At 40.6% G+C, this 27,540-nt stretch overlaps 1 protein-coding gene across 1 annotated transcript in view; it reads right to left on the reverse strand.

The window, feature by feature from the left end:
* Positions 1-27,540, reverse strand: part of LOC124111929 (thyrotropin receptor-like) — a 106,830-nt gene that overhangs the window by 31,921 nt on the left and 47,369 nt on the right. The window contains exon 3 of the mRNA XM_048402860.1: positions 6,333-6,404. Within this exon, the coding sequence (XP_048258817.1) occupies positions 6,333-6,404 (72 nt within the window). The remainder of the gene's footprint in view (positions 1-6,332; positions 6,405-27,540) is intronic.

Raw genomic sequence — 27,540 nt, forward strand, 5'->3', positions numbered from 1 at the left:
CAGACGAAGTCATCAGTAGCCCTATTTACATGCAGTTATTTTAATATATGTAGTATAAATATACATGTGAGCAAAATAATACGTACTTTGTGTTCACATGTGAAACAATTCATTTGTGTAATTGTCATATGAAAACAAGGTTCTGTTATAAACATCAGTTTCTTTACAGCAGTATCATTAGTGAGTGGGTAATTATTGCTCAACGCCGAATCAGCAATTTTGCAGCCAGGAAGTTCGCGGCGAAACAGTAACACGAACACACTACTAATGGGAGGAACGAGTAAGTGAGTGAAAGTTTAAACAGTACAGTCAGAATTCTAGTTATATCACAGCGGCCAGTCTGGAACAGGCAGACCAACGACCCACGTCGTCGCAGCACGATGGCACGCAATCTTCTAAGTTACAGATCCTGACGTCCGATCCATTTTAGTCGCCTCTTACAAGCATATTAATTACTCCAGACCAATTCTCCCAAGGAATCTGCACGGGGGCAAAGATGAGAGCATTTCCATATTACACATGTACATACCCTGGACACGAACACAGGGATGAATTTGCTTGATGGACTTGAAACTTATATTCTACTTATGAGCAAATTCACTTTGGCATGAAATGGTTTGGTCATGCAGACTTACGGGCAGAGTATCTATGCACACGTATGCTCCACCTTCAGTGAATATTCTCACGTGTGTTGATATAACCACACAGCAACTCATTGTTTTCAGCTCCATGCCATGAACAATCCCAGCTGTACACAGTGCTCTTAACATATTTTTAACGTTTCAGCTCTTTGAGCTTAATTTTTTTTCTTCTGATTTTGAAGTTTTACAAAAGAAAAGAAGAGTATTTTATATTTAACTGGAATCTGAATTTTCCTGTGTTGCTTCACATCCAATGAATGTGAGAAACATCCTAGACCTTGTAGTTCAATCAGAGATTTCTGATGATTATGGTTTTATCGCTTTTATCTAAGTATCTTGGGTGAAGAGTATTTTGAACAGCACCAGTGCTTATTTAAGTTACCACGTACCACGTACATAATCATAATGCTGAAGAACTTAAATGTATATTGGATTGATTTTCCCCAACAAACGCTGATGATTCATGACAAAATGTCAGTCATGAAAAAACTGCAAACACATATCTGATCTTGAGCTTTCTTCCGCCAACAAAAGGGCAGCACTATTTGAAACGGGTTTTGTGTGACCACGTTTTTTAAATATTTTCTAATACATTTACAAATTGCACAAATTGGTAGGTGAATAATAAATATAAGCGACAAAACCCCTCCATATTCATAAGAATAGGGCCTTGTCAGTGGTATGTGTATGTGTGTGAGCCTAGTGTTTTAATGTTTTAATCGGTCGCTCATCACGCCGAAGACCCGGGTGCAAAGTGTGAAGCCCATTTCTGGTCTCCACCAAATACCAACCCCCCAACCCCCCACCCCCAACCCCACACACTATGAAACAACCACAGTGCAGTGTTGAATATGACAGAATGCGATTGTATGTTTTATCTCCATAAATCTCCACACATACACATGTATATGTATGCATGTGTTTATAGGATTCGTTGTCCTCTGCTAAAAATGTGTGAAACAAATGTCGTATATTAGTAAGTTTACGGTGGTCAGCACATATTCAGGCAATAATGGCGCAGCCGCAACCTATTACGAAATATATGCGCCAGACAAAATTAACAAAGATGCTGGAAAAGATTCATTCAATTTTATCCTTAAGAAACATTTATTTTAGTAGAAGGTCGAAACGCCGAAAGAATTTTGTCGGTATTGATGAGTATTGATTTTACATAAATAATAAGGCACAAGAAAACAATTAATGATCCCCACTTTTGAGGTTTGCAATGGCTATGCACGAACAACGGACCAATGTTCAAAGACTGTTTTGGTGTTCAAACTTATTAGCGTAGTTGACGTTGTGCCTTAAAGCATATGTATGATCATCCCCTTCTGCTTATACCTCGCCAGCCCAAGGTTATAAAATAATTGTCGGTACTGTCATGAAACATTGATCAATATGGTAATTGAAGACACAAGATGGTAATTGAAGACACTTCGGCGATGATTTTGGGTAAGACAGTACGTCTCCAGCAACATATGCTTGTCATACGAGGCCATCGTGCCCCAATTGCGTTGCTCGATGCTCATGTATGTCATGATCAATCACTGGATTGTCCGGTCAAGACTCGATTTTTTTACAGATCGCCGTCAAATTTTGCTGAGTGCGGCGTTGCAATAATATAAGGTCAGTTTCTAAGTTATATTTGAATGAAGAAATAGCTTTATTTTGTAAATATTATCGAAAATATAGACAGATGAAAAAACGGATATCTTCAGGACTGATAAGAATTGATGAATGGTCGACTGCAACGATTTTTTGTATCCTGCCATCTAAAACAAATACTTAGGAGACAAATATATTTTTGACAGAAATTTTCACAAAACATTGCTTAGGTAAATCGGGATGCACAGCTTCTGAGTACTTCAACACTGGCGACAGATTGCACAATGCACTTTGCCAACCGCGTTATCTGTCACTATATCCGCTACAATAGATTCTAAGGCCATCAGACTCACTATACGCGTGTCCTTTTGCTGAATGTGAAACTTAATTGTTAATGGGTTGTTTCAGATTAAATCTGAAAGGCGTTTTCTTTCAGGATTAAAAGTTATTTTGATAAACTGATCAAAGATTCGAAATACTCTTACACCCTAAAGAACGCATCTCATACAATCACAGCAATGTCAATATTCCCACACGAACCTACAAATGGTGCTTTTAAGATAAATCCCGATACGATTACCGTGAAAGTCCGTTGTGATAGAATCCAGAATGAACATTAAATGATGTTTCTTAAGTGCATGGCACTAGAAAATAAATCTAAAGACGATAAGGGAAATCGGCAAATTTGCAAATCGCTTGTGAAGTGAACAAAGGAATGGCGTTTTTATAATAATCGAGACATATTTCTAGTCATAAATGAAGGGATTAAAACACACAATAAGATTAAGCAGGTACATCTTGACTACACATAGTCTAACATTGGCCTTCAGATAATTCAGTCCATTGCAATAATAATATACTGAACCGCAAAAGAAACGTCACCCCAAGTAACATTGCGTGAAAAGTTGTCATTTAGTTTCACAGTCACAAGTTTCTCAAATTTAACATTACCTTACCCGGAAAAATGAAATTTGCTGATAAAAAAGGAAAGCAGATGACAATAAAACCGATCGCCCAAACGCATCACGGCAACGGCCATGGTAACCCGATGCCCATGAGTTCCGTGCAAATTGAAATGCACATGCGTTCCCCCATTTCTTGCCCTATATAAACCCACCCAGATAGGATAACATTCATTCGTTAATGAATTGCTACCACATGCCAAGATTGACAAGAAATCAGCGACACCAAGCCCTTGGACGATTGTAAGCTGGACAAACCACCCGGCAAGTAGCCAGTGCATTTCAAGTCCACGTAAGGACCATATACAGGCTCCACCAACGGCACCAGACCACCAACACTAAAGATGACCGTCCACGTAGTGGAAGACCAAGGGTCAACACCCGACATCAGGATCGTCAGATTGTGCGACAGCATCTTCAGGATCGCTTTGTTACTGCTGCGGCGACACATTAGTGCGGACACCGTGCGTCGACGACTGACGAGCAGACACCTCCACTGTCACAGGCCACACTATTCTGACACCACGTCATCGCCGGGACCGTCGGACTGTGGGGCACCACAGCACCACCATTGGCGCCACCAGCAGTGGAGAAGAGTCCTCTTTTCAGACGAGAGCCGTTACTGTATCTCAACAGCAGATGTCAGACCGAGAGTCTGGCGACGCCGTGGGGAACGTTATTCGGATGCTTGTGTTGTTGAGAGACACTCTTGGGGTGGTCCGAGCATCATGCTGTGGGGTGGATTTGTTCTTGCACAGAGGGTCGGCCCTGTGGTCTTCCAGAACATCGGTCCAGGGAGAGGCAATTGAGTCACAGCAGCTCGGTACATTGCTCAAGTCTTGAGACCACACGCCATACCTCATTTGGCACGTCGCCGCAACCACGAGTTTTAGCATAATAACGCCCGTGCCCATACTGCGAGAGCAACAAGAGACTTCCTCCAGCAGAATGGCAGCAGAACCATGCAGTTGCCTGCCCTCAGTCCAGATTCAAATCCCATTGAGCATCTGTTGGACGAGATTCAAAGAATGACGTCCGACCAAGGCCGACAACTGCAGCTCAACTGCGTCAGGCGTTCCTCGGAGTGGGGGCTCAAGTGCCTATGGCCTTCATCAACAGTCTCATCCATTTCATGTATCGACGTTGCACGGCAGTCATCAATGCACATGGCGGACACACGAGATACTGACTTGTGATTCCATTTTCTCAGAGACTAATGTTGTGTTTCACTTGAAGAACATTTGACACTTTAATTTCAACCTTGATTACCAGTTTTGCCAAGTTTCATATCTTAAATATGTCTCAAAGTATGTTTACAGTGTTTAGACAAATAAGGTTTCAAATATATCTATCCATGGTTCACGTTACTTTTGTGGTTCAGTATACGTTAAATGTTTCAATAATTCCCACTAATGCTATACGTATGCTTATTAAAGTGCTTTCATATTATCTTCTCATTTGCGTTTGACACGTTGACATTATTACATACCAATCTCAAAAGTGAAAACAAAGCCGTTTTCTCAAATTTCGCTATTAAACCAGGGTTTAAAGAAGTGGCAAGGATACCAGCAACGTGTGTCATTATGTTTAAGTTCATGACTGGTGAAATCGTCCATGTATATGATATCATTTATCTGAACATATAATCCATATATAACAATGGTATCCATGTTCAAGAACGTGACAACTCGGATAAGTGTAAATGATGTTCATATATGGCTTCAAAGAGGCGACAATGGATGTTTGCTTCCCATGTGTCTGTTAGATGTCTTTGATATGCTGGTTATAACTAAGAGTAATGAAAGAACCATATTCCGCCTCTTGTGATTCGTTTCTGATCGTTAGTCTGTAACACACTCTTATCTGCTCAACGGAATCACAAATAGTCACCTGAAAGTGTCTGAAATCCACCAAAGTAGGTGTGATTATGATATTGATTACTATATAACGTTCAACTCTACATCATAGATTCTTTACCCAAGTCGGGTTATTATTCCCATAATTATTATATATGAGTGTGAAATATGGGAATGATTTGATAATAATTCATAAACACACGCTTCAGATCTAGTCGGAATCATACAATAGACTCTTTGCAGAGATTTGTTATGATTATGGAAAGAATTATCATATTTTCCCGTGTTTTATTCAGGTGAACAACTGACCAGCCTTTGCATGTGTTTGTGACGGATGCCACCGATGGGGCTGGATACGCTCACCTTTTCGCTTTGACAGTGATTCATAAACACATGCTCGAGATGTAGTCGGAATCGTACAATCGACTCTGCTTTAAGCAAATTTCTATTGAGTATGGAAAGGGTTTTATCGCTTAAATTAACGTTGCTTTTAGCAATGTTTCTGCAATATGGATTATATGTTTTTGTTTGTTTGCTGTTTAACGCCGCAGCTGTATGACGGTGGTCTGTAAATAATCGAGTCTGGACAAGACAATCCAGTGATTGATGCCATGAGCAAATGAGCTACGATGACATGCATCAACCAAGTCAGCGAGCCTGACCACCCGATCCCGTTAGTCTCCTCTTACGACAAGCATAGTCGCCATTTACGGCAAGCATGGGTTGCTGAAAACCTATTCTAGCCCGGATCTTCACGCGTCCGATTATATGTAGGAGATAACATGTGTTTGCAGATCTGTAGATGTTATTGAGTATTTGATGCCAAAATTTTCATTGGAACCGTCGGATGATAAAAGATCGGATGACTAACAAAAATATCTGGTAAAGAATATTGTGAACGAAGTACTTTATATATTAAAAAAATGCGGGATTTTTGTTTCATAGAACATATTAGGTTTGAGTGTCTATCGTTGCCACTAACGACATATGTGGATATAGCCACGTGACCTCACATGTAAAAGTATCCAAACGGAACCCAATTTCGTATTTCCAAAAGCTTTGCCATAATGGCATATATATCAATGTGATATGATCTGAAAAGATATGATGATCTAAATGTGATATGATTGTTTAACTAGTATTATGATAAGATGTTAGTTTTCGCTCTTTGGAAATGAAATAGGAGCAAAATTTCCAATGCATATAAAAAACGAACCCATGGAAATACATCTAACTTGGGCATTCAAAACCTTATATGCAGTACTTACAGTTCTCGGATTTTCTTGTATCTTTCAAATGCTCGTGCCGGAATGAATCCAATCCTTGTGTTGCTTAAGTGTCTGTAGAAAATGAAAATGTTTAAATCAAAGTGTAAATATAATTAAAATGTACGGATTGAAAAACTACATTGTAACAAAACCCATACTGAATATTCAACCTACACAGGATTATGTACGCAATCATTAAGTCAAGTCATTCTTTGTTTAGTGTAAAATAAAGTGGCCCGTCTCTGAAGCTCACCAGCAACGTTATGCAACATTAGTGGTAACTGAACAATTAATTCAGAAATCCTTGTCATGACACACCATGACACCGTTGTTGGAATAATAAAGAAGACGTCGAACACTACCAGTACACTGTCGAGTGAATACATAAGAAACAAATAAAACATCATAATAATATGCATGATGATTTTGTTAAAGACACAATGTACAAAGATCCGTTTCCTGACAGTATACACATTGATATAAACCTTATTCCTATATGTCTGTCTTTGCGACCCCGATCATTGTATAGAGCATATTGAAATTCCGTGAGCAGTATCTATTCACACCAACTTCAATTCAAATTGCTCGTCTAAGCTCTCGGGTCAGGTGAGATATTAAGCTACAGTGACTTCAAATAATCACTAACCTAAAAAAAACCAAAGCGGACAAAAGAACATTCTATTTATAAAATATAAAAGAAAACATCAATATGATTTTTTTCATCGGTAACGTTATACTTGCCTTACTTTAAAAACATATATAATTTCACACACAAAAATAAAGTAATATTTTAGAATCTCACTCCAGAGTCATTCAAATACTAGTACAGTAAACTTCGGTTATAACGAACTCAAAGGGACTACTAATTTTAGTTCGTTATAACCGTAGTTCGTTATATGTACATATACAGCATGACTACAGCAAGTAGTCGGGACCAAAAAGTATATATCCGTCAGTTCGTTATAAGCGTGTTCGTTATGACCGTAGTTTACTGTACATGAAATTTTCTAATAAATTGAAAAGTGTGCATTTGAACGCACTGCTGGAACCTAGCCAACTACTGAAAAATTACACTGCTATGCCACCGGGTAATAGTGGCATTCATTCCTGGTCTAGGCAATTTACATAAGACTACTGACATGTCCTTGATAGAATTCCTTGTAGTTATACAGAGCAATTCGTATTTGTGATTGATGTTTTGATTTGTTCTGCAAAATGCAATCTTGGCCTCTTGAAGATGTTTTACGTCTTGGCACGCCCTTCTCTGGCAAAGACAGATAGACTGTCTACATCGACGACTATAAATATCATAACCTCCAACATAAAATAGCGCCCATTGTTGTTAAAAAAGGAAATATACCACTGTGAGGACAAAATGGTATCGACAGTTGAGATCATTTCCGATCATACGTCGTGATCAAAAACGTGCGTCTTATCACCTTTGATGACAAGGTTAAACGGAAGACTGCTCTGACATGAACGTCAAGCTTCACTAAGCGAATCTCCTGTCATGGTTATCACGTTAAATAAACATTGTAATCACTCATTCTCGTGAAGCGGTTAAAGGATGAATATATTGTGATCGTTGTTCAACTGATCATAAACGATTTTTGCTGGACCACAGGCAGAAAATATAACACAAACTCTCATACATTTATTTCGATTGTTTGTTGTGTGTTTGGGTTGGTACCGCCATCTTTATTTCAGTCAACCGTTCGTGACGAGGTAGAAGCGATTGAAAGAGATGCTTTAGGGTGTGGGTCCTTTGTACAATTCTATGTTTGTGATAATGCACTGTTTAATCAGAGGAGCTAGATGTTTTCTATATGCCTCTCTCTCTTTCTCTCTCTCTCTCTTGCAGATATACTAGCTCCCACACTTAAACTCATGTCTACAATAGACGTTGCGAGTGTCTTCAATAGCAAGAAACAATGTGCATTGAAAGGCAATGCTATACGACTTATGGGCACAACGTCGCAGTAAAATCAAATGCTTAAAACATATGTACAGGTGCGCTTTGTGGTCTGCACTATCTGATACAACAAAAGAAGCGAAAAAACCCTTTTAATATCCAATAGAAATCTCTGCATCAAGCAGAATCGATAGTACGATTCCGACTGTATCATGAGTATATGAATTACTATCAAATGGTGATGATACCAGGTGTTCGCGAAAAGGCGAGCGTATACTGCCCCACCGGTGGAACCTGACGAACACACACAGAGGCAAGTTCATCTGGAAAAATACGGAAACATATGACACATAAACATATGTTGTTTAACGCCGCACTCAGCCATATTCCAGCTATATGATGACGGTCCTTAAATAATCCGAGTCTGGACCAGACAATCAGGTGACTGACATCATGAGCATCGATCCACGCAATTGGGATACGATAACATTCATCAACCAACTCAGCGATCCTGAATACCCGATCCCGTTTGTCGCCTAAAGCATAGACGCCTTGTATGGTAGGTATGGATTGCTGAAGGCCTATTCTATCCCGGATCTTGACGGGTCTAATGACCATGTAGTACTCTAGTGTGCCGATCTATGTGTATTTGGCAAAGAACTTAAACGTCTTTACGAATCAACTTGGTAGATTCCACAAGAAAATATGTGTCTACTGGAGTTAAGTAATGGCACAAAGAGCAAAGGTACATAGAACAAGTTGAAGTGGAAAGCCATATGGTGCGCCGCAACTACAAGGTACAACGAACCTCGGCAACATCTCATCATTCAAGTTTTCTGAACGATTAAAAGAAACGCTTCATTCTTGTGCAGTAACATGCAATTACTGGGTCAAATGAAAGCTCACGTGAGATCACCAACGTAATCAGCTTTGGATATTTTCCTAAGACCTGTTTTCCGTGCTAACTATGGTAACAATGTATGTCGGTGACGGAATTGGGAGGCAAATAAGCCAAGAGTATACGGCTGACCATCCGAAATGAACGGCCTCAGCAGTTAATTCGCTGCTTTATGCACAATCATTTGATCGCGAAATTGGATCACACTGCGAGAAAATAGAAATCCTGAGAAATATCAGCCGGCACACGCGACAGACATGTAAAATCACCGAATCGTACTGCGTGCCTACGCTAAGAGAATTCATTTAATGTCTTTATATAATGCCACATTAGTATTCTTACAGTCATGTCCATAAGACGATCAATAAATGTACGTTTATGTGTTATACACAACGCATTGATTCATTGAAAACTTTACTGGAGAATGTAATGAACCAATTATACATCAAACAACACCTCTTTTCTCACACCGATCGCACATTTAATGCCAAACCACTTATCATCGACTTACTCAGGCCTATGTGACATCAAAGAATCGATTATGATAAATACAAAACAGACAAGAATCAGGAATTGCCTCCTTCTGAAATGATGTCTCCACCTGTTCACTGTCATCACCATGAATTTGAAAAAATATATATATTACAAGTACCCGTTCTTTATATCTACCGTACCCGTTTATTGTTAATTGAAAATAAAAGTAGTAACACCAAAAATACCAACAAACACACATTGAACTCGACTCCTTACTGCAAAGTCAGTTGTGAATTATGATGCGTTTTTATAACATATCTATGGTTCATATGACACGGGAAATTTGCCCCAAGAAACATTTCCTTTTTATTTTTTCGCCTTACATGTTCTTATAAATTGTGATAAGAGTACATTTCAGATATAGTCTCCAAAAATATATCTCGCGATATAAAATGGCGTAAGGAATACTAAATCTAACCCAAAGACCGCGGTGTGAAACCAGTCGTAACATAGATCTGAGTGAGTGAGTGAGTATGGTTTTACGCCGCTTTTAGCAATATTCCAGCAATATCACGGCGGGGGACACCAGAAATGGGCTTTACACATTGTACCCATGTCGGGAATCGAACCCGGGTTTTCGGCGTGACGAGCGAACGCTTTAACCACCAGGCTACCCGACCGCCCAACATAGATCTGAACATTCAGTGCGTATTTGGTGTTACCTAAACATATGGTGCAAATGCCCATCAAAGACTTCATATTGTGACAACGTGTACAATGTTTCTTAGACTAAATATAGAAGTAACATAATGCTACACGTGTTGGGTGTTCGCGCTTCAGCGGTAGTTAGAAACTATCCCAAAGCAAAGGCAATGTGCAGATTTGTGAAGGATTTGTTTTCCCAATACTTTGCAGAATTCAATTTAAGCAGGCTTATTGTTTAGCATTTATTTTACAAACGTTGACAAGCAGCTTTCTAGGTTCCATTCACACTTTTTACTTTTAATGTGATTGGTTCCATTCATTTACAAACTCACATTAGTATTCTTGGAGTATTTCATATTCACTTATAGGGGCGGTCGGGTAGCCTAGTGGTTAAAGCGTTAGCTCGTCACGCCGAAGACCTGGGTGATATTGCTGGAATATTGCTAAAAGCAGCGTAAAACCATACTCACTCACTCACTATTCACTTCTAAATGTCTAATTTGTAAACAGCAAAGTGTAACATCTTTCACCTTTATTTTGCACTGTTGATATGATATGTCTTCGGTCCAGGTTAACTAAACGTTAGTTTAATATATATATATATTCTTCCTCATCTCGCCGTGGAAGCGCACTTCTCTGAGAATATCACATTTAAACTACTTCACAAACATTAATATAGCCAAAGAAGGCTACAGGTTCCGCGCTTGAAAACCTGTTATTACATGAGGAGTAGTTTTTTTCTAATCGGAAGGTCGAGAACATCAAGGTCACTCACTGGCTGCAATGGTTTTATACGTGTAGTCAAGGTTACAATACAGAGGGAATAATAACGACAGTTATGTCTTCTCGGTAAGCATAGAAGAGAAAACAACATGGAAAATAGTAATAATCTGACCGGCATACATAAACATTGCATTTGATTTTGTTTCCTTCTGTGTTTTTTTTTATCGGTTTCGGTATCGTGATATTAGGAACATTCGAAGGGCTCCATATAAGTTTGACAATTATTGAACGATAGCACAATTGGTGCCCAATGAGATGCCTTTTTCTTGCCTAAATGTCTTACCCCCAAATTTTACATGGATGTTACCTTTGAGAAAGTCCAGTATTTCACATATATTTATATTTTTTCAGTAACTTTTAGATGGTCTCATGTTTGATGAATAGTCCTTAACCTCAGAGGATAGTTACATAACTGTATCTATGGTCACCAAGGAATAAAAAAATCAGTGTGACATGGCTGTCACTTAAATATACATGAGGTCACAATTTGCAGCTATGTACGGTCATTACCATGTATTCAAATCTTGAGGTTTCGGAGGGGAAGCTCTTAGTTCAGATTTATAACAAAAATGATTGGTGTACCATTTGACAAAACTTAATGTTCAATGCTTATGCGTTATATAGAGATTCCATTTAGAAAGCGACATGAACATAATTATGACGGACAATTCGTCCCAAATCAACCTCTAGATAAACTCAGAATGATGTATATACTACCAAACGGTTGAGAAGGTACACAAGGCTTCGATTCAATTCCCATATAAGTAACTCATTTAAAACAGGTTCCTCGTCGGTTAGTCCTGAAAGTGTCAGTTTATCGCCCTCCAGTATCAAGATGACGGATTTGATATCAGGATCGTATCGTGTCTTTGGTCTGTAAATCTGTCGTTATAAACGATACATGCTCATATGGTGTGCGCGAGGAGGCATTCACTCTAAAAACGTGTAGGTGAGGATATTCGTAACATAATGATTTGAGCGTGTTAGCAAAATTAGAACCTGAAATGTACTGTACATACAGAAATCATTAGGTGGCGAAACTTCGAAGGCAGCTGACCCGACATGGTCACGTGTTCCTATTGTGTTGTCTCTGAAAGGTATGGCCAATTTTGGTTGACGGTCCTCTCGTCGATTAGTGAGTGAGTGAGTATGGTTTTACGCCGGTTTTAGTAATATTCCAGCAATATCACGGCGTCTCGTCGATTAAAGATGGGCAGCCTCAGTAAAGTTCATTGCAAAAACAAATAGGTCCTTATTCACTCGTCTCAGTACAAACGAATTTTCAGTGTGTGTCAGAGGTGATGTCAAAAGTTTACCTTACACAGGGCAATTGTAACTGTTCTTGTCAGTCGCTACATTCCTATTTTCCCTTGCCCCATTTTATTAAAGATGTATATATTAATTTGGGGTTTGTATTCCAAACATTCATATTATACACCACCTCAATTACTTACGTACATATCACAATGAAGAAGCCAGAAAGTTTGTTCCAATCAACTCACTTTCGCCTTTGGACGTGTTAATTCTAACAGTCCTTGAGCTCATTTCTTGCCACTAGATACCGGTGGCATCAACCAGACCCGGAATTAACATGCCTTCACTAATAGAGCCAGCGCCATTGGCGTTAGGCCGTGAATCTTCATAACCCTCGCATTGTCTTTCAGGGTTCGGTACTTGACATTTGACAGTTCACCAAGGCAGCTTCCGATGCATATTTTCATGCCAATCTCCACATCTACACTGAGGCCTCGCGTAGTTTGCCCAATGGCTGTGCTGATTAGAACAGAATTGGTTAATTTTTGGTCTGACTAACTCGTTCGAGATCTTCCTCGTTCAGCGCAAAGGGAACAAATCAGTGCTCACTGTGCTAATTGGCAAACACGTGCGGCGTGGTCTTGGGAACCGTCTTTTGAGGCTAGTGTACGTGGTTTTAGTGGTTAAGACCGAATAACTTTGTCATCACGTCGAAGCATCTAGGCCCCAATCCTAGACAATGGGATTCAGCCCTGATCACGGCCCTATTATGCCGTAATGGTGAGAGAGGCCAGGCACTCTGCTATGGCCTTTCTGTACATTCTGTGCTTAAATCTGACGTAATTCATAATTTCTCCAGACAGAGCCCAACGCATATGTTATCCTTGTAACCACAAACAGTGTGATAGTTTTACTTTGGATAATATACAAACACAATTGCAAACATGAGAGAAATTGCTTTTCAGTATGTTGTTTGTTTGTTATTTTAACTGGCCAATAGTCACAGTGTACAATCAAATCAGACGCATAAGATTTCGAACATCTGCACTGCCACGTGATTAACTATTGCCCGGGGCAATATATCAATCAGAAATGATTTTTTATACAATTTATATGGTCTGTTTTTACGGCCTCTACGTCCGAAACAATCTCCCCTGTCACTCAAACATAAGATTTCGAACATCTGCACTACCACGTGATTAACTATTGCCGGGAGCAATATGTTAATAAGAAATTATTTTTTTACAATTCATGTGGTCTGTTTTTACGGCCTAAATGTCCGAAACCATCTCCCCTGTCACATAAACACCATGCTGGAAATCTTATGCGTCTGATTTGATTGTACACTGTGGCTATTGGTTAGTTAAAATGCAGTCCTGTCACAAAAACACTATGTTGTCTTGTCACACAAACACCACACGATACTGTCACACAAACACCGTACAGTTCTGTCACACAAACACCATGTTGTGCTGTCACACAAACACCATGCAGAGCTGTCACACAAACACCATGCAGTGCTGTCACACAAACACCATGTTGTGCTGTCACACAAACACCGTACAGCTCTATCACACAAACACCATTTTGTGCTGTCACACAAACACCATGCAGTGCTGTCACACAAACACCATACAGCTCTATCACACAAACACTATGTTGTCTTGTCATACAAACACCACACGATACTGTCACACAAACACCATACAGCTCTGTCACACAAACACCATGTTGTGCTGTCACACAAACACCATGCAGTGCTGTCACACAAACACCATGCAGTGCTGTCACACAAACACCATGCAGTCCTGTCACACAAACACCATGTTGTCTTGTCACACAAACACCATGCAGTGCTGTCACACAAACAACATGCAGTGCTGTCACACCAACACCATGCGGTGCTGTTTCACAAACACCATACAGTGCTGTCACACAAACACCATGTTGTATTGTCAAACAAACACCACACGATACTGTCACACAAACACCATACAGTTCTGTCACACAAACACCATGTTGTATTGTCAAACAAACACCACACGATACTGTCACACAAACACCATGCAGTGCTGTCACACAAACACCATGCAGTGATGTCACACAAACACCATGCAGTTCTGTCACACAAACACCATCCAGTACTGTCACACAGATACCATGCGGTGCTGTCACACAAACACCATGTTGTGTTGTCACACAAACACCATGCAGTTCTATCAAACAAACACCATCCAGTGCTGTCACACAAATACCATGCGGTGCTGTCACACAAACACCACGTTGTGTTGTCACACAAACACCATGCAGTGCTGTCACACAAACACCATGTTGTGTTGTCACACAAACACCATGCAGTGCTGTCACACAAACACCATCCAGTGCTGTCACACAAACACCATGTTGTGTTGTCACACAAACACCATACGGTGCTGTCACACAAATACCATGCGGTGCTGTCACACAAACACCATACGGTGCTGTCACACAAAGATCATGCCGTGCTGTCACACAAACACCATGCAGTGCTGTCACACAAACGCCATACGGTGCTGTAACACAAACACCATGCCGTGCTGTCACACAAACACCAAGCAGTGCTGTCACATAAACACCATACGGTGCTGTCATACAAACACCATACGATGTTGTAACACAAAGACCACGCCGTGCTGTCACACAAACACCAAGCAGTGCTGTCAAAACGTCATAAGTAAGTGAGTCATAAAAGTCAAACTTTCTTAAGAGTTGCTGTGGAATCAATATGATTCTTTCAGCTCGTGGAAATAAATAAATACTTACATGCGAACTTTCGCTTGTACTAAATACTGAAACAAAAATATCCGACCGGTTTCTTTCCAAATCGTTTTCTTAAACACTGCATAATATCAGAGCATCTATGCAGCGTACATTCTATTCCTAACTATTCGTGGCAAAACTTGTACTGTAAATCATTAGATAAATGAAAAAAATGCGAGTGTCCCTTGCACGCTTACGCATTAAACAAATATCACCTTTAGACAAACTGTTAAATACAAATACCTAAATGTCCTCCAAACACCTAATGCTACAATAGGCTGTTGGTGAGTCATAAAAGTGCTAACGCGGTCAGTACCAAATGAAAATTCTGAGCTTCATTGGCAAATCTGAAAACACATAAAGTTCACCCCATACATATATGTCGTACTGCTGGAAATGTTTTTGTTTCTTTGTCTAACGCCGCAGCTATATGGCAGCGGTGTGTAAATAATCGAGGCTGGGCCAGACAATCCACTGACTGACATCATAAGCATTATACGATGACATGCGTCAACCAAGTCAGCGAGCCTGACCCTCCGATCCTATAGTCGCCTCTTACGACAAGCACAGACGCCTTTTACGGCAAGCGTGGGTTTCTGAAGACCTATTCTACCCCGGAAATGTCTACTGCTGGAAATGAGTACACCTGGTGAATACTTGGAGAGAACTCGGTGTCATCACCGATTTTCAGTGATCCATTCAAATAATTGTCACCAATATTTTGCTCTTTACGCCGGATAATCAAGACTTGACGTTGACGTATTACGTTTACCAAATCAGTTTAGTTATTATCATAGAACCTTGACCATGTTTCTTTTGACATATTATCTCATTTGACTTATATTTACATATGAAATGTCTACAAATCTGACAATCTGTATCTTTATCGAATTTGACCTGACTTTTAAAAGAAACCGTCTGGTTATTAGGGGACATAGTCATGATCAATTACGGCCACAATAAATCACTATTTTCTCAAGGCGAGCATGCGAAAACAAATCCCTGAACAGCTTGAGTCATTGTCTTTTGACCTCTGACCTGCTGAATACTGGCATTGTGGGCTGGTGTTAGAACATTGCGTGTCGTGTAGGAAAGACTAAATATCTAAATGTCAGATTTGGTCATATTTCATCAACACTGTCCAAGTTATCACCCTGAAACCACTACCAATGCAGATCATTGACTGGTCATGTGACTTTGGAACTACTCGATATATACCAATTTAGCTGGACATGTCTGTTTATGAAGGGTTATCCATAAACATACAGTAGAACAATGGACAACGCCATTGTATATTTTTTACTGGTCTATAGCCGCCCTGGTAAAGCTGGAATAAGTTTGACTGCAGTGTTAAACAACATTCACTCAGCCATTCTATCGGCCTTTGACCAGCTGAGCTAATTACAGCATTTTGTCACAAATATGGGTTCTTATATACAATTTTTCTAACAAATTCAAACATTTTCTGCACAATCTACTTATCGTTATGGTGAATTCAGGTTCTTACATTATATATTAAGTACCTCTTTGGTCAATGACGCAACCTCTTTGTCACAAGTATTGTATATTTGAAGTTTGCATGCTCATTCGTCAACGAAATTCGTACGTAGTTACAAATATCTATTATCTTCTATTTTCATGTTAATTTGTATTGTGATTCACGTGTTTATTGTTCGAATGGGAGTACATATAGTATGTGTTCAATACCTTCATATATGATCATATGTTAAATGGAGAGAGAAGTACGTATAGCCAGTCAGTCCTTAGCGAATTCGTAACTAGAAGCACATCAATCCAGAGACCAAGAGAAAGGATTGAGAAATTATTCCTATGGAATAAAACTCTGCATTACTCATTTATTCTCGATCGATTTGGCTATCACGCTCGCTCCTAGTGGTAATGGTGCGAAGAATGGACATGTGCTTTGAGACTTGGCCCTGTGCTAGCGCTTGTCATGTTCAGTTTACCAGCGGTTTTGTCTCAGTCTGGTTAAGTGTCAAGTGCAGCAGAATGGGAACCAACAGAATGCAAATTTTCATTTCCTCCAAGTCGTTTAAAGTCTTGAAATCCAACACATCACTTTCGATATCAAATACAAGTATTTTGGGAAACACGGGCCGTCAAAAGGATAATTGATGAACAAGTAACCAAATCAAACTGCTAGATAGTTTGTATGGGAGGCGGGCCAGGGCATGTCAACATCTGACACCAAACGCTAAAACGCATAAAAGATAAACTGCAGCGAAAAAGGAAATATGCACCCATGATTGAGGGTGACTAAAATGAAATAAACAAGAAATGGTCGTTCTATGGTGATGTATCTGGTACGGGTATCATAGACGATATTGCATGCATCATATCAATGAGTATCTTACAACGGGTGATTCCCGACGTGGGTACATTGTGTGAAGCCCATTTCTGGTGTCCCCCGCCGTGATATTGCTGGAATATTGCTAAAAGCGGCGTAAAACCATACTCACTCACTCACTTACAACGGGTGACGGCTCAAGGGACACACGGGGGTCGTAATTTCACAGTATTTGAAAGTATAAGTGTGAATTTGGAAGTGTATACTATCGTTAGCCCGGCAATTTAGTTTGAATCGAAATTGTGTTTTTAGCACACGATTTTTTATGATTATAGAAAGGGTTCTGTGGCTTTGTATGCGCACATCAAACACCGAATCAAGCAGCGAGGTAGCATGTTTAAGAGACAAGTGATCATGCGATCATCTGCAACTGAAGTAGCAACCAGTTAGTACAGTAAACTACGTTTATTACGAACACACTTATAACGAACTGACAGATATAACGAACTTAATTTTTGGTCCCGGCCATTTGCTAAATATGTGCTATATATATGCGTATAACGAACTGCGGTTATAACGAACTAGAATTAGTGGTCCCGTTGAGTCCGTTATAGCCTTAGTATGCTTATGTTTGTGAGACATGACATTCAACATACACACTGAACAAGGGGCGGTAGGGTAGCCTAGTGGTTAAAGCGTTCGCTCGTCACGCCGAAGACCCGGGTTCGATTCCCGACATGGGTACAATGTGTGAAGCCCATTTCCGGTGTCCCCCGCCGTGATATTGCTGGAATATTGCTAAAAGCGGCGTAAAACCATACTTACTCACTCACACTGAACAAGCTAAAAGGTAAAGTGTATGCGAGACCTGGCATGCGTATATCAAACACCGACTCAAGCTGCAAGGTTTGTGAGACTTGTTTGTGATTCCACACACTCTACCAAAACCTACTCGCTGAGGTATAAACATATTACCATTTGGCACAGTGTCTGCCCCAAATAAATGTCATTTGTTGGTATCAAAGGTTCACATCTCTTGTGTATAGAGTGACTGTCAATTAACTTACATAGCGGTAGACACTTTATAGTTTGCCAAACAAGTAGATTTCCAGGCACTAAATAAAGAGATACGGAACGACACTGTAAAAAACAAACATGTTTCTTGCTTATGTTTTTATGGGCGATCCGTGAGCTCTCGAGAAAAGATTGTGTAATTTGATTTACGGATCTGTCAATCTGACCGCAGCCTGAGCCTCGGAGAATCTGTAGTCGATCTTGGGAGTCGTCGAGTCTGATTACTCGGGACAGCTTGCTGTTTCTTTTGGTTGTTGCTTCGGTGGCGCTAAGCTCAGGCCATTTTGAACATGAAAAAGCTGTATTATCATTGGCTAATCGAATTCCGGACGGGATCACACAGTGACACCCGAGTGATACGAAGGATGTCTTGTACGAAAGGAAAGATTTCTGGAAGCCATCAACAAGCAACAACAACAACACACACACACACACACACACACACACACACACACACACACACACACACACACACACACACACACACACACACACACACACACACACACACACACACACGGAGGTTACCTCACATGCACACTTGAATCCTACCCATTACAGTTATTCCTCGCATCCATCCATGAGATAGAACAATTTCTCTACGTCATCAGTGGTCGCCAACTTTTCATCATTGCCTAATGAGTCGGTTATACTCTTTAGCCTTTGGTTGTTTTATTGTATTTTAAAATGGGAAGCTGTCATTTATGATGAAACGAATCTCGGCCATGCCCCTGCTACAACTTGCGATATCTGATCCTCACAGCGATAATGCAAATATTGGGTTCACTGTCCACAAACAGCTTTTCGTTAGACGGGTGCAGCTGTTTCACACACTGGCTATGCCTATACTGGTACAAAATAACAATTTTACCGGCCTTACATTCTTGACCCTAAACTGATTGGATGTAGCGTATTCCGATTCTACGCACCACATAGCTGCTACACATTCCCGACGGCAATCACGGTAGACAAACTTTGTCAGTACAAAATGTTTGCTTTCTTTGCATTTGTAATCTGTTGTGGTGTTTTTTTATAAACACATATATTTGTGGCATATTTAATCGTCGGCACTCATATGTGGGTGATCTAAAGAACAGTCTCATATGTTGGACCCAGTTGGACCCTTCAACTTAAATTACTATGTTGGACGCATTTTCGTCTATAGAATGTTCCTCTTTTTACCCACCTGAACTACAAATAAAGGAGACCAGTGAGACCGCTCATTTGTTTCATAGCTTAGATCCCTACATAAAGATTTAGTGTGACCAAACACTCTCCACAAGACTTTGTGACAAGAGGGGTGACTTTCCAATTGTCAGCTTTCCCTTTATATCGAGCAGGGGCGGTCGGGTATTCTAGTGGTTAAAGCGTTCGCTCGTCACGCCGAAGACCCGGGTTCGTTTCCCGACATGGGTACAATGTGTGAAATCCATTTCTGCTGTCAGCCGCAGTGAAATTGCTGGAATACGGCATGAAACCATACTCACTCACTCACTCACTCACTCACTCACTTTATGTCGAGCAATATTTCAGCAGCTTCAGCCTTTGGTGTCTACATTTCACAGCTTTTGAGGTTCAACCGAGCATGCTCTTTCTACCAAGATGACAAAAAGCGTCATACGACTCTTGCTCAAAAGTTGTTTGATCAAGGTTACAACATCCAAGGCCTCAGCAAAGCTTTTAAAAAAGTTTTATTGTAGACATGAGGCGGAAATTTCCAAATTTGACGCATCAGAGTCACAATTTATACTTGTACCACGGGGAGCACCTAACCTTATGCTTTTGGAAATGGTCTTCTCGCTTTTATTGACGTTGCAGTGAACACTAATCAAGCAAAAAACTGTTAACATAGTCAATGATTAAGTCCTGATGCCCTGGAAAAGCTTAACCCTGATATTCTGAGCAGACGATCCACGTTACCACCCTATCTTCATGTTAATTAGGGGGCACGGGTGGCCAAGTCGTCTAAGGCGTCGCGATTTGCTGTGCAGAGTTGCGTCCCTTGGGCACGCCAGCAACCTATGATTGTGGGTTCGAATCCCGGTTCGCCCCGATTACCACCAGACCCGTGCTCGTGGGTTTCACCGAAGTGGTAAACGTCTGCGACATGCATCATTTCGGGCTTTCCTTCCACATTGAGCTGACACGCCGTGATATAACTGGAATAATGTTAAAAGCGGCGTTAAACCCAACTCACTCACTCGCTTTGATGGGCACTATGTAAAATCATCGATAGGCACTACGAAAATAAACTCGCCTTCGTATCGATAGGCACTACGTAAGTAAAACCATCGAAAGGCACTATATGTAATGAACCTTCCTTCACGTTTGGGGCGGTCGGTTAGTCTAGTGGTTAAAGCGTTCGCTCGTCACGCCGAAGATCCGGGTTCGATTCCCGACATGGGACAATGTGTGAAGCCCATTTCTGGTGTCCCCCGCCGTGATATTGCTGGAATATTGCTAAAGGCGGCGTAAACCATATTCACTCACTCACTCCTTCGCATTGATAGGCACCGTGCAAGTGAAAAAGCCTGGCGTCACTTTGATAGGCTGTATGCAAGTAATGAACCCTCCTTTGTACATACACACACCACTGGAGTGAAGAGTAACGCCGAGATAACAGTCTTCAAACTATATGCGTGACCTTTGTGTGTCCAGCACAAAAACGCATTTCCTCAACCTCGTTTCCTGTCATCGTAAGGGACGTTTACTGAGCCAAATGAAAGCTATTTCGCTCCCAACCAATTAAGAACTAGACTTCGCCCTTGAAGACAGTGTTTGTCCTCAGATCAAAGATCATAGGGTGTAAGTTCCATGATATTGCACAAAGCACTCTCTAACATTTCTGATGTTTAACAGCAGGCATCCACACGGCTCTCTGTGTAGCCTGTGTGCATATAAAGCTGGCGCGGAAATTGCACATGGGTAAGCTGTAAGTGAGTGTAAACAGTGCGCACGAGCGTGGTTTGTCGAAATGTGTGTTAAGCGAACGGTAAGAAGTATTCTATTTAATAATTAGAGGCAGATAACAAGAACTAAATGGCTAGATTGTTATAAACTCCAATTTTTTTAAAATCACATGTATGTAAAATAATTCAAACAATTCAACAAGATTTATACAACAAAATCAACAAAATAGAACAATACTGAAATATCTTTATACACAAGCATGAACTGCAAATATAGAACGTCAATGCAAGAGAATAACCAGGCTTGATTATCCGCCGAAACAGATTCCATTTGGCCCAAAGGGCAATATACCTGTGAAAACTATATATATGGACGACTGAAAATCAGTGACGACACCACGTGTTCGGGAAAAAGGTACGTATATCATGCCGGTAGCATCGCCGTTAACACAAGCTTCATAAAAAAGTATGGATTTATTGCCTGACTAAATGTTTAGTGAAGTGAATGATGCTCAAAAATAGTTTGATCAGGTTTGCAATATTCAAGGCTTATGGTTTCAAAAGTGTATGACAGACATGTGGATACCATATCCAAGCTGATCAACATTTGAACAAAATGATGTCAGATGTAATTTCCCAGTTTGAATTGTACCATGATTGTATGTATCATTCGTTCAGGTGAACATCTGATTTTTCTTTGCATGTATTTGTGACGGTGCTATGGGTGGTATCATAACTATGTGATAGTGATTAAGGTGAGGTGAGGTGAAATTGGGTTTAACGTCGCGTCCAAGATTATTGCACTTATATAGCGACGTGCATGCACGTGTATGTGTGTGTGTGGCTGCTTGTACTAGTCCGGACTGATGCCGATTTATAGTGCTAGCTCACTGAGATACCATGCCGCAGTTTAACATGAATACCCCACTCAGACACAGTATACTGACTCCGAGCCGACCAGTCCTTGTTTTAGCCCCTTAATGCCGAGCGCCAGACAGGGTAACAACAAGTACAATCTTTTAACGTCTTTTTGTATGACGCGGCCCGGGATCGAACCCTGGACCTTCCGCTCTCCGGGCGGACGCTCTACCACAAGACCACGGAGGCGGTCGTTAGTGATTAAGAAACACATGCTTATGATATGTTCGGAATCGTTCAACGGACACTGTTATTCAGCAGAGATTTCTTAAGCTTATGGAAATGGTCTTCTCGCTTTTATTGACGTTGCAGTGAGCACTAATCAAGCAACAAACTGTTAACATAGTCAATGATTAAGTCCTGATGCCCTGGAAAAGCTTAACCCTGATATTCTGAGCAGTCGATCCACGTTACCACCCTATCTTCATGTTAATTAGGGGGCACGGGTGGCCCAATCGTCTAAGACGCCGCGATTCGCTGTGCAGAGTTGCGTCCCTTGGGCACGCCAGCAACCTATGGTTGCGGGTTCGAGTCCCGGTTCGCCCCGATTATGTTTCCAGGCTTGTCAGCACCATTCTCGTGGGTTTCACAGAACTGGTAGCGTCTACGGCCTGCATCACTTTGAGCTTTTCTCCCACATTAAGCTGACACGCCTCGATATAACTGGAATACTGTTAAAAGCGGCGTTAAACCAAACTCACTCACTCATTCATTTTAATTAGCTCATAGGGGCGGAGGGGTAGCCAAGTGGTTAAAGCGTTTGCTCGTCACGCCGAAGACCCAGGTTCGATTCCTCACATGGGTACAATGTGTGAAGCCCATATCTGGTTTCCCCCGCCGTGATTTTGCTGGAATTTTGCTAAAAGCGGCGTAAAATCCTACTCACTCACTCTTATGACAATAATACAAAAATATAGTTATTTCTTAATACATCAAAACTACACTCGCTAACCGCATTATTAAGCAAACTACATTCGGGTCAATCAATCCGAAGACGTTTGGTTCAAGTCATTTAAATATTCCTTCTTCTATTTGTCAACTTAATGTTTATGATGGAAAGCAAACAGATATATTGTCACACAAGTCACGAAGCATCTGTTCCACTTCTTGTCTGGAAAAGGCCACCATGGAAGAAAGCGTGAAACATGACTGTTTATTGTACGTGGTCATATACACGAATAAAGTAAAGCAACATAACCAGCTTACGTTCCATATCACATGAACTACATGGATCCTGATTTTTCCTTGTGAACCAATGTTACAAATACGAAGTTGCAACTTTCAAACAACCAGCCTGCCATTCAGAGATGAATTAGTTGCTTTAGTGGGCTTCCTTCAAGGAGTGAGTTGGGTTTAACGCCGCTTTTAAGAGTATTTCAGTTATATCGCGACGTGTCAGCTTAATGTGGGAGGAAAGCACGAAGTGATGCAGGTCTCAGACGTTTACCACTTCGGTGAAACCCATGAGCACGAGTATGGTGCTGACAAACCTAGAAACATAATCGGGGCGAACCAGGATTCGAACCCACATTTATAGGTTTCTGGCGCAAGGGACGCAACTCTGCACTGCGAATCGCGACGTCCTAGACGACTGGGCCACACGTGCCCCCCCCCCCCCCCCCCCCCCCCCCCCCCCCTTCCTACAAGGATCAGGAGCCTCAGCAACTTCACCCCCCTGGTACATGCTCTTCTGTCTACGTGCTTCTCAGACACTCAACTTTGACTCAACGTCTGACCTTACCCCTCGTGCTGCTCCCTGCACATCAGGCGAGAGATAATACTGTAGTGCAAGATTCAAAATGGTTCCGGTTATTATGGGTGATTACATCCAAACACGTAACAGTTTACGGATCACAGCAATAAAGTGAGCTCAATGATTCGTAGGGTGAATATATTCGGTTGGTAATTACTGCAGTATTTCAAGATACTTGTATTAACACTACCAGTTTCAAAATGTGGTTACATCACCAAGAAGTGTATGCCCTTGAATACAGGCAGCCTGAAAATGACTCACAGACAGGCTTCGTGTAGGGAGGCATTATTCATGAATGAGGATGCTTATGGTGTGTGTAATGACACATTTAGTATTCTAAAACCCTTGAAGTAATGAAGATATATATTTGATCTAAGATGTTCGTGTGATTTCACGTTAAAGCTGGGCACTGCAATTATAGGTGTTCACATATCGTCGACTTTTCATTTTCTGAGTGCGTCAAGTATATGAGAATTCATAATTGCGATATATTTATAAGAAAGTTAGAACGTGTCAATGGTGATTTGGGAGCTACAGGGGAAATTTGGTCAGTTTGCGAATTTATTTAACGCCACAGTCAGCAATAGTCCAGATATATCACTGCACTCTATAAATAATCTAGTCGAGGCATATATATAAAAGGGCGCGAAGAATAATTATCACTTTTTGTTCCTCAAGTTGTATTCCTTCACTTCACATGACGCGATTCTCATTGCCATCAAACATTTTATTCGAGAAACGGTAGTACCGTAAAAAAAAGTAATTTATCAGATAACACTGTCGGTTTCAAATCAAATGTGATTAAAGACTTGCAGTTGGTGTATCTACGAGTCAATAAGCATTCATTAACTTAACACACCTGTAGTAAAACATATCTAATGTTCATTCATTTTCAATGTAAACTGACGACGAAACACTTCAAACTGAAACCTGAGCCCAGCTCTTATAACTCGTTTCAACAATATGTCAGGGCCAGGAAGAACACAAGATGTTTCTATACGATTATCAAGAGTCTCCATACATGAATTCAATAGTTCCGTTCACATCATACGGGGGTAGAAATCCTAGAGATCGAAAGAAATGTGACATGCCAGGCGCTGTCTTGTTGTACAAGGTCGGAGAGGTAATTACACAGCTCTAAAAGAGGGAACCATCTGCTGCCGTGTCATAGAATCTGAAACACGGGAACAATATCGACTTTAACGACCGTGCCCGATCTCTCGGGATAGGTAACTATCGTATATCATTACAAAAGAGGAGAAAATAATCAGAACCTCCATCTAAAAATCCAACGCCCGTTTCAAGATTGTGAATACCTGTAAACGTAAACGGTGTACTGAGGTAAAAAGTATTTACATTAAACATTTCTATTTCAAAATAACTAATCAGTTTATTATAAGCATTGTATGTTTGGGGAGTGGGGGTGGGTGGTGGTGGTGGGGGAGTTTCCTTGTATACACCCTTGACCTGGTATCTTAATAGTCCGGTATCCCCTCTTTATCTATCACGTGGTAACGTGCGTCACAGTTATTTGACGTCATTTCTAATTATAACCCTATAGAGCTGTCCTTAAATAAAACAAAAATTGGGTTCAGCGTGTGGCAAGGCTTATCAACATGGTCTTTAGCTTGGGAAGTGTTAATAGATTAGTAACACTATCAAAGCATATATTTATCAGTTACACGAAGGGTGCTGAAAGCTTGACATAGAACAAAATGCATTACAATTTTCGTCTTTTATCTCAAGTCCAACTTCCATTTTCCAAGTCATCGACAGCATAGAGGTCGAACAAAAAAACTAGCAATTCTTTAGTCCCAGGTACAAACTCGTACACAAGGCGAACCATTGGTTCGATACATTTATACATTCGGTGGTTTTATAGTGGTCGGTTATACTAACTTTAAAGTGTAAAGGTATTACTTTAACTTATTTGGCGATATGTTTTCATCAAAATGACACGACTACTCAACAAGAATTGCCAAATAAAAATCGCACCCATCCTTTTCTAAAAAAATCGCGAAATTGATGACAAACGATCTACACTGAAGTACAGTGAACCCCACGTCAAATATGTTTCGTAACAATGTGTAACTACTTCATCAAAATAAGGACATATCATATATCATCACAATAAGATATTGAATATGATTCAATCCATAAGACCAGATCACTTCTTGTTAATGAAGCTCGACATATTTGCGTCAGTAGTTAAGGCCGTCATCATGACAACGTTCTCCTTATAGGCAAATAACATCTGTTAATGGCATTGATTAGCACCAACCAAAAACTCTGATCTGTTTTCCAGCTTCCCGTTTTTTGCGATCATGAAGAACATTGCAGTGATCTCTTTGTCAAGAAAGATACAAGTGACAAATTCGTAGCGACAAGTTAATTCCGCCCAAGCCAAAACTGCAGCTCTGACACCAGACCCTTACAGAAATGCAGTTTGTTCTCAAAAGACAGACCTGTCCCCAGAAACATCGTTGGTTAGCTGGAAATATCGTCGATGGCGATTCCAGGCCCTTCATTAGAGGACACGGTTTCTTCTTTGGAAGTCTGAATATATCAGTGTATCGTGTGGCGACAAGACCTAGAATCTACACCTTTTGCAGCATTGTCACTGTTAAGACTGCCATTAGGGTGGATGAAATAGTACATTCAGTATATATACTCCACAATTGTCAACACTGTTCACCAAGCATATACATAGTGAGTACGCTGTATATTGTTAAGCATGTTTAACATAACGGGGCGTGGGTTGCAGGGGTGAGTTTGGGGATGAATTGGTAGATTAAAACCGACTGCATTATGAGAAAGAAATTCAGTCAAAACTCGTACTTGCTAAAGATCTAAAACTCATGGCAAATATACCACAAGGTTAAACTGAAAAACAATCAATGACTTTATAGCACGGCAGATGTATATGTCATGGCGTTTATTCATTTTTGAGACACTGTGCGATTGAAATAAGATGGATTGAAACCAAGTATATCTTCTTCTGACATTTCCAATATAACAATTTCCGAATATTTTAAACCATTATGATGACGTCACGCTACTGTTCTTGTGGTTGATTCTGAGCTAGGAATCGAATTGCCATTACATTTTAAACAAGTAAAGGTAACATGATTTAAGTCAGAGAAATCACTCGAATCTGTTGATTCCGAAAGTAAAATCAACCTAAGTCTTCGGAGCTTGATGATTCTACTTCCAGAGTCATGAGTCTCACGATTTCTCCATTACGTAATCAAATACGTTTGCATTCATATCATCCAGAGACCCGTGAAGATCCGGGGTAGAATAGGTCTTCAGCAACCCATGCTTGCCGGAAAAGGCAACTATGCTTGTCGTAAAATGCGATTAACGGGATCGGGTGGTCAGGCTCGCTGACTTGGTTGATGCATGTCATCGATCCCAGTTG

The sequence above is a fragment of the Haliotis rufescens genome, unplaced genomic scaffold, assembly GCF_023055435.1.
Source record: "Haliotis rufescens isolate VD_foot unplaced genomic scaffold, xgHalRufe1.0.p SCAF_3, whole genome shotgun sequence".
In the NCBI taxonomy this organism is placed as follows: domain Eukaryota; kingdom Metazoa; phylum Mollusca; class Gastropoda; order Lepetellida; family Haliotidae; genus Haliotis; species Haliotis rufescens.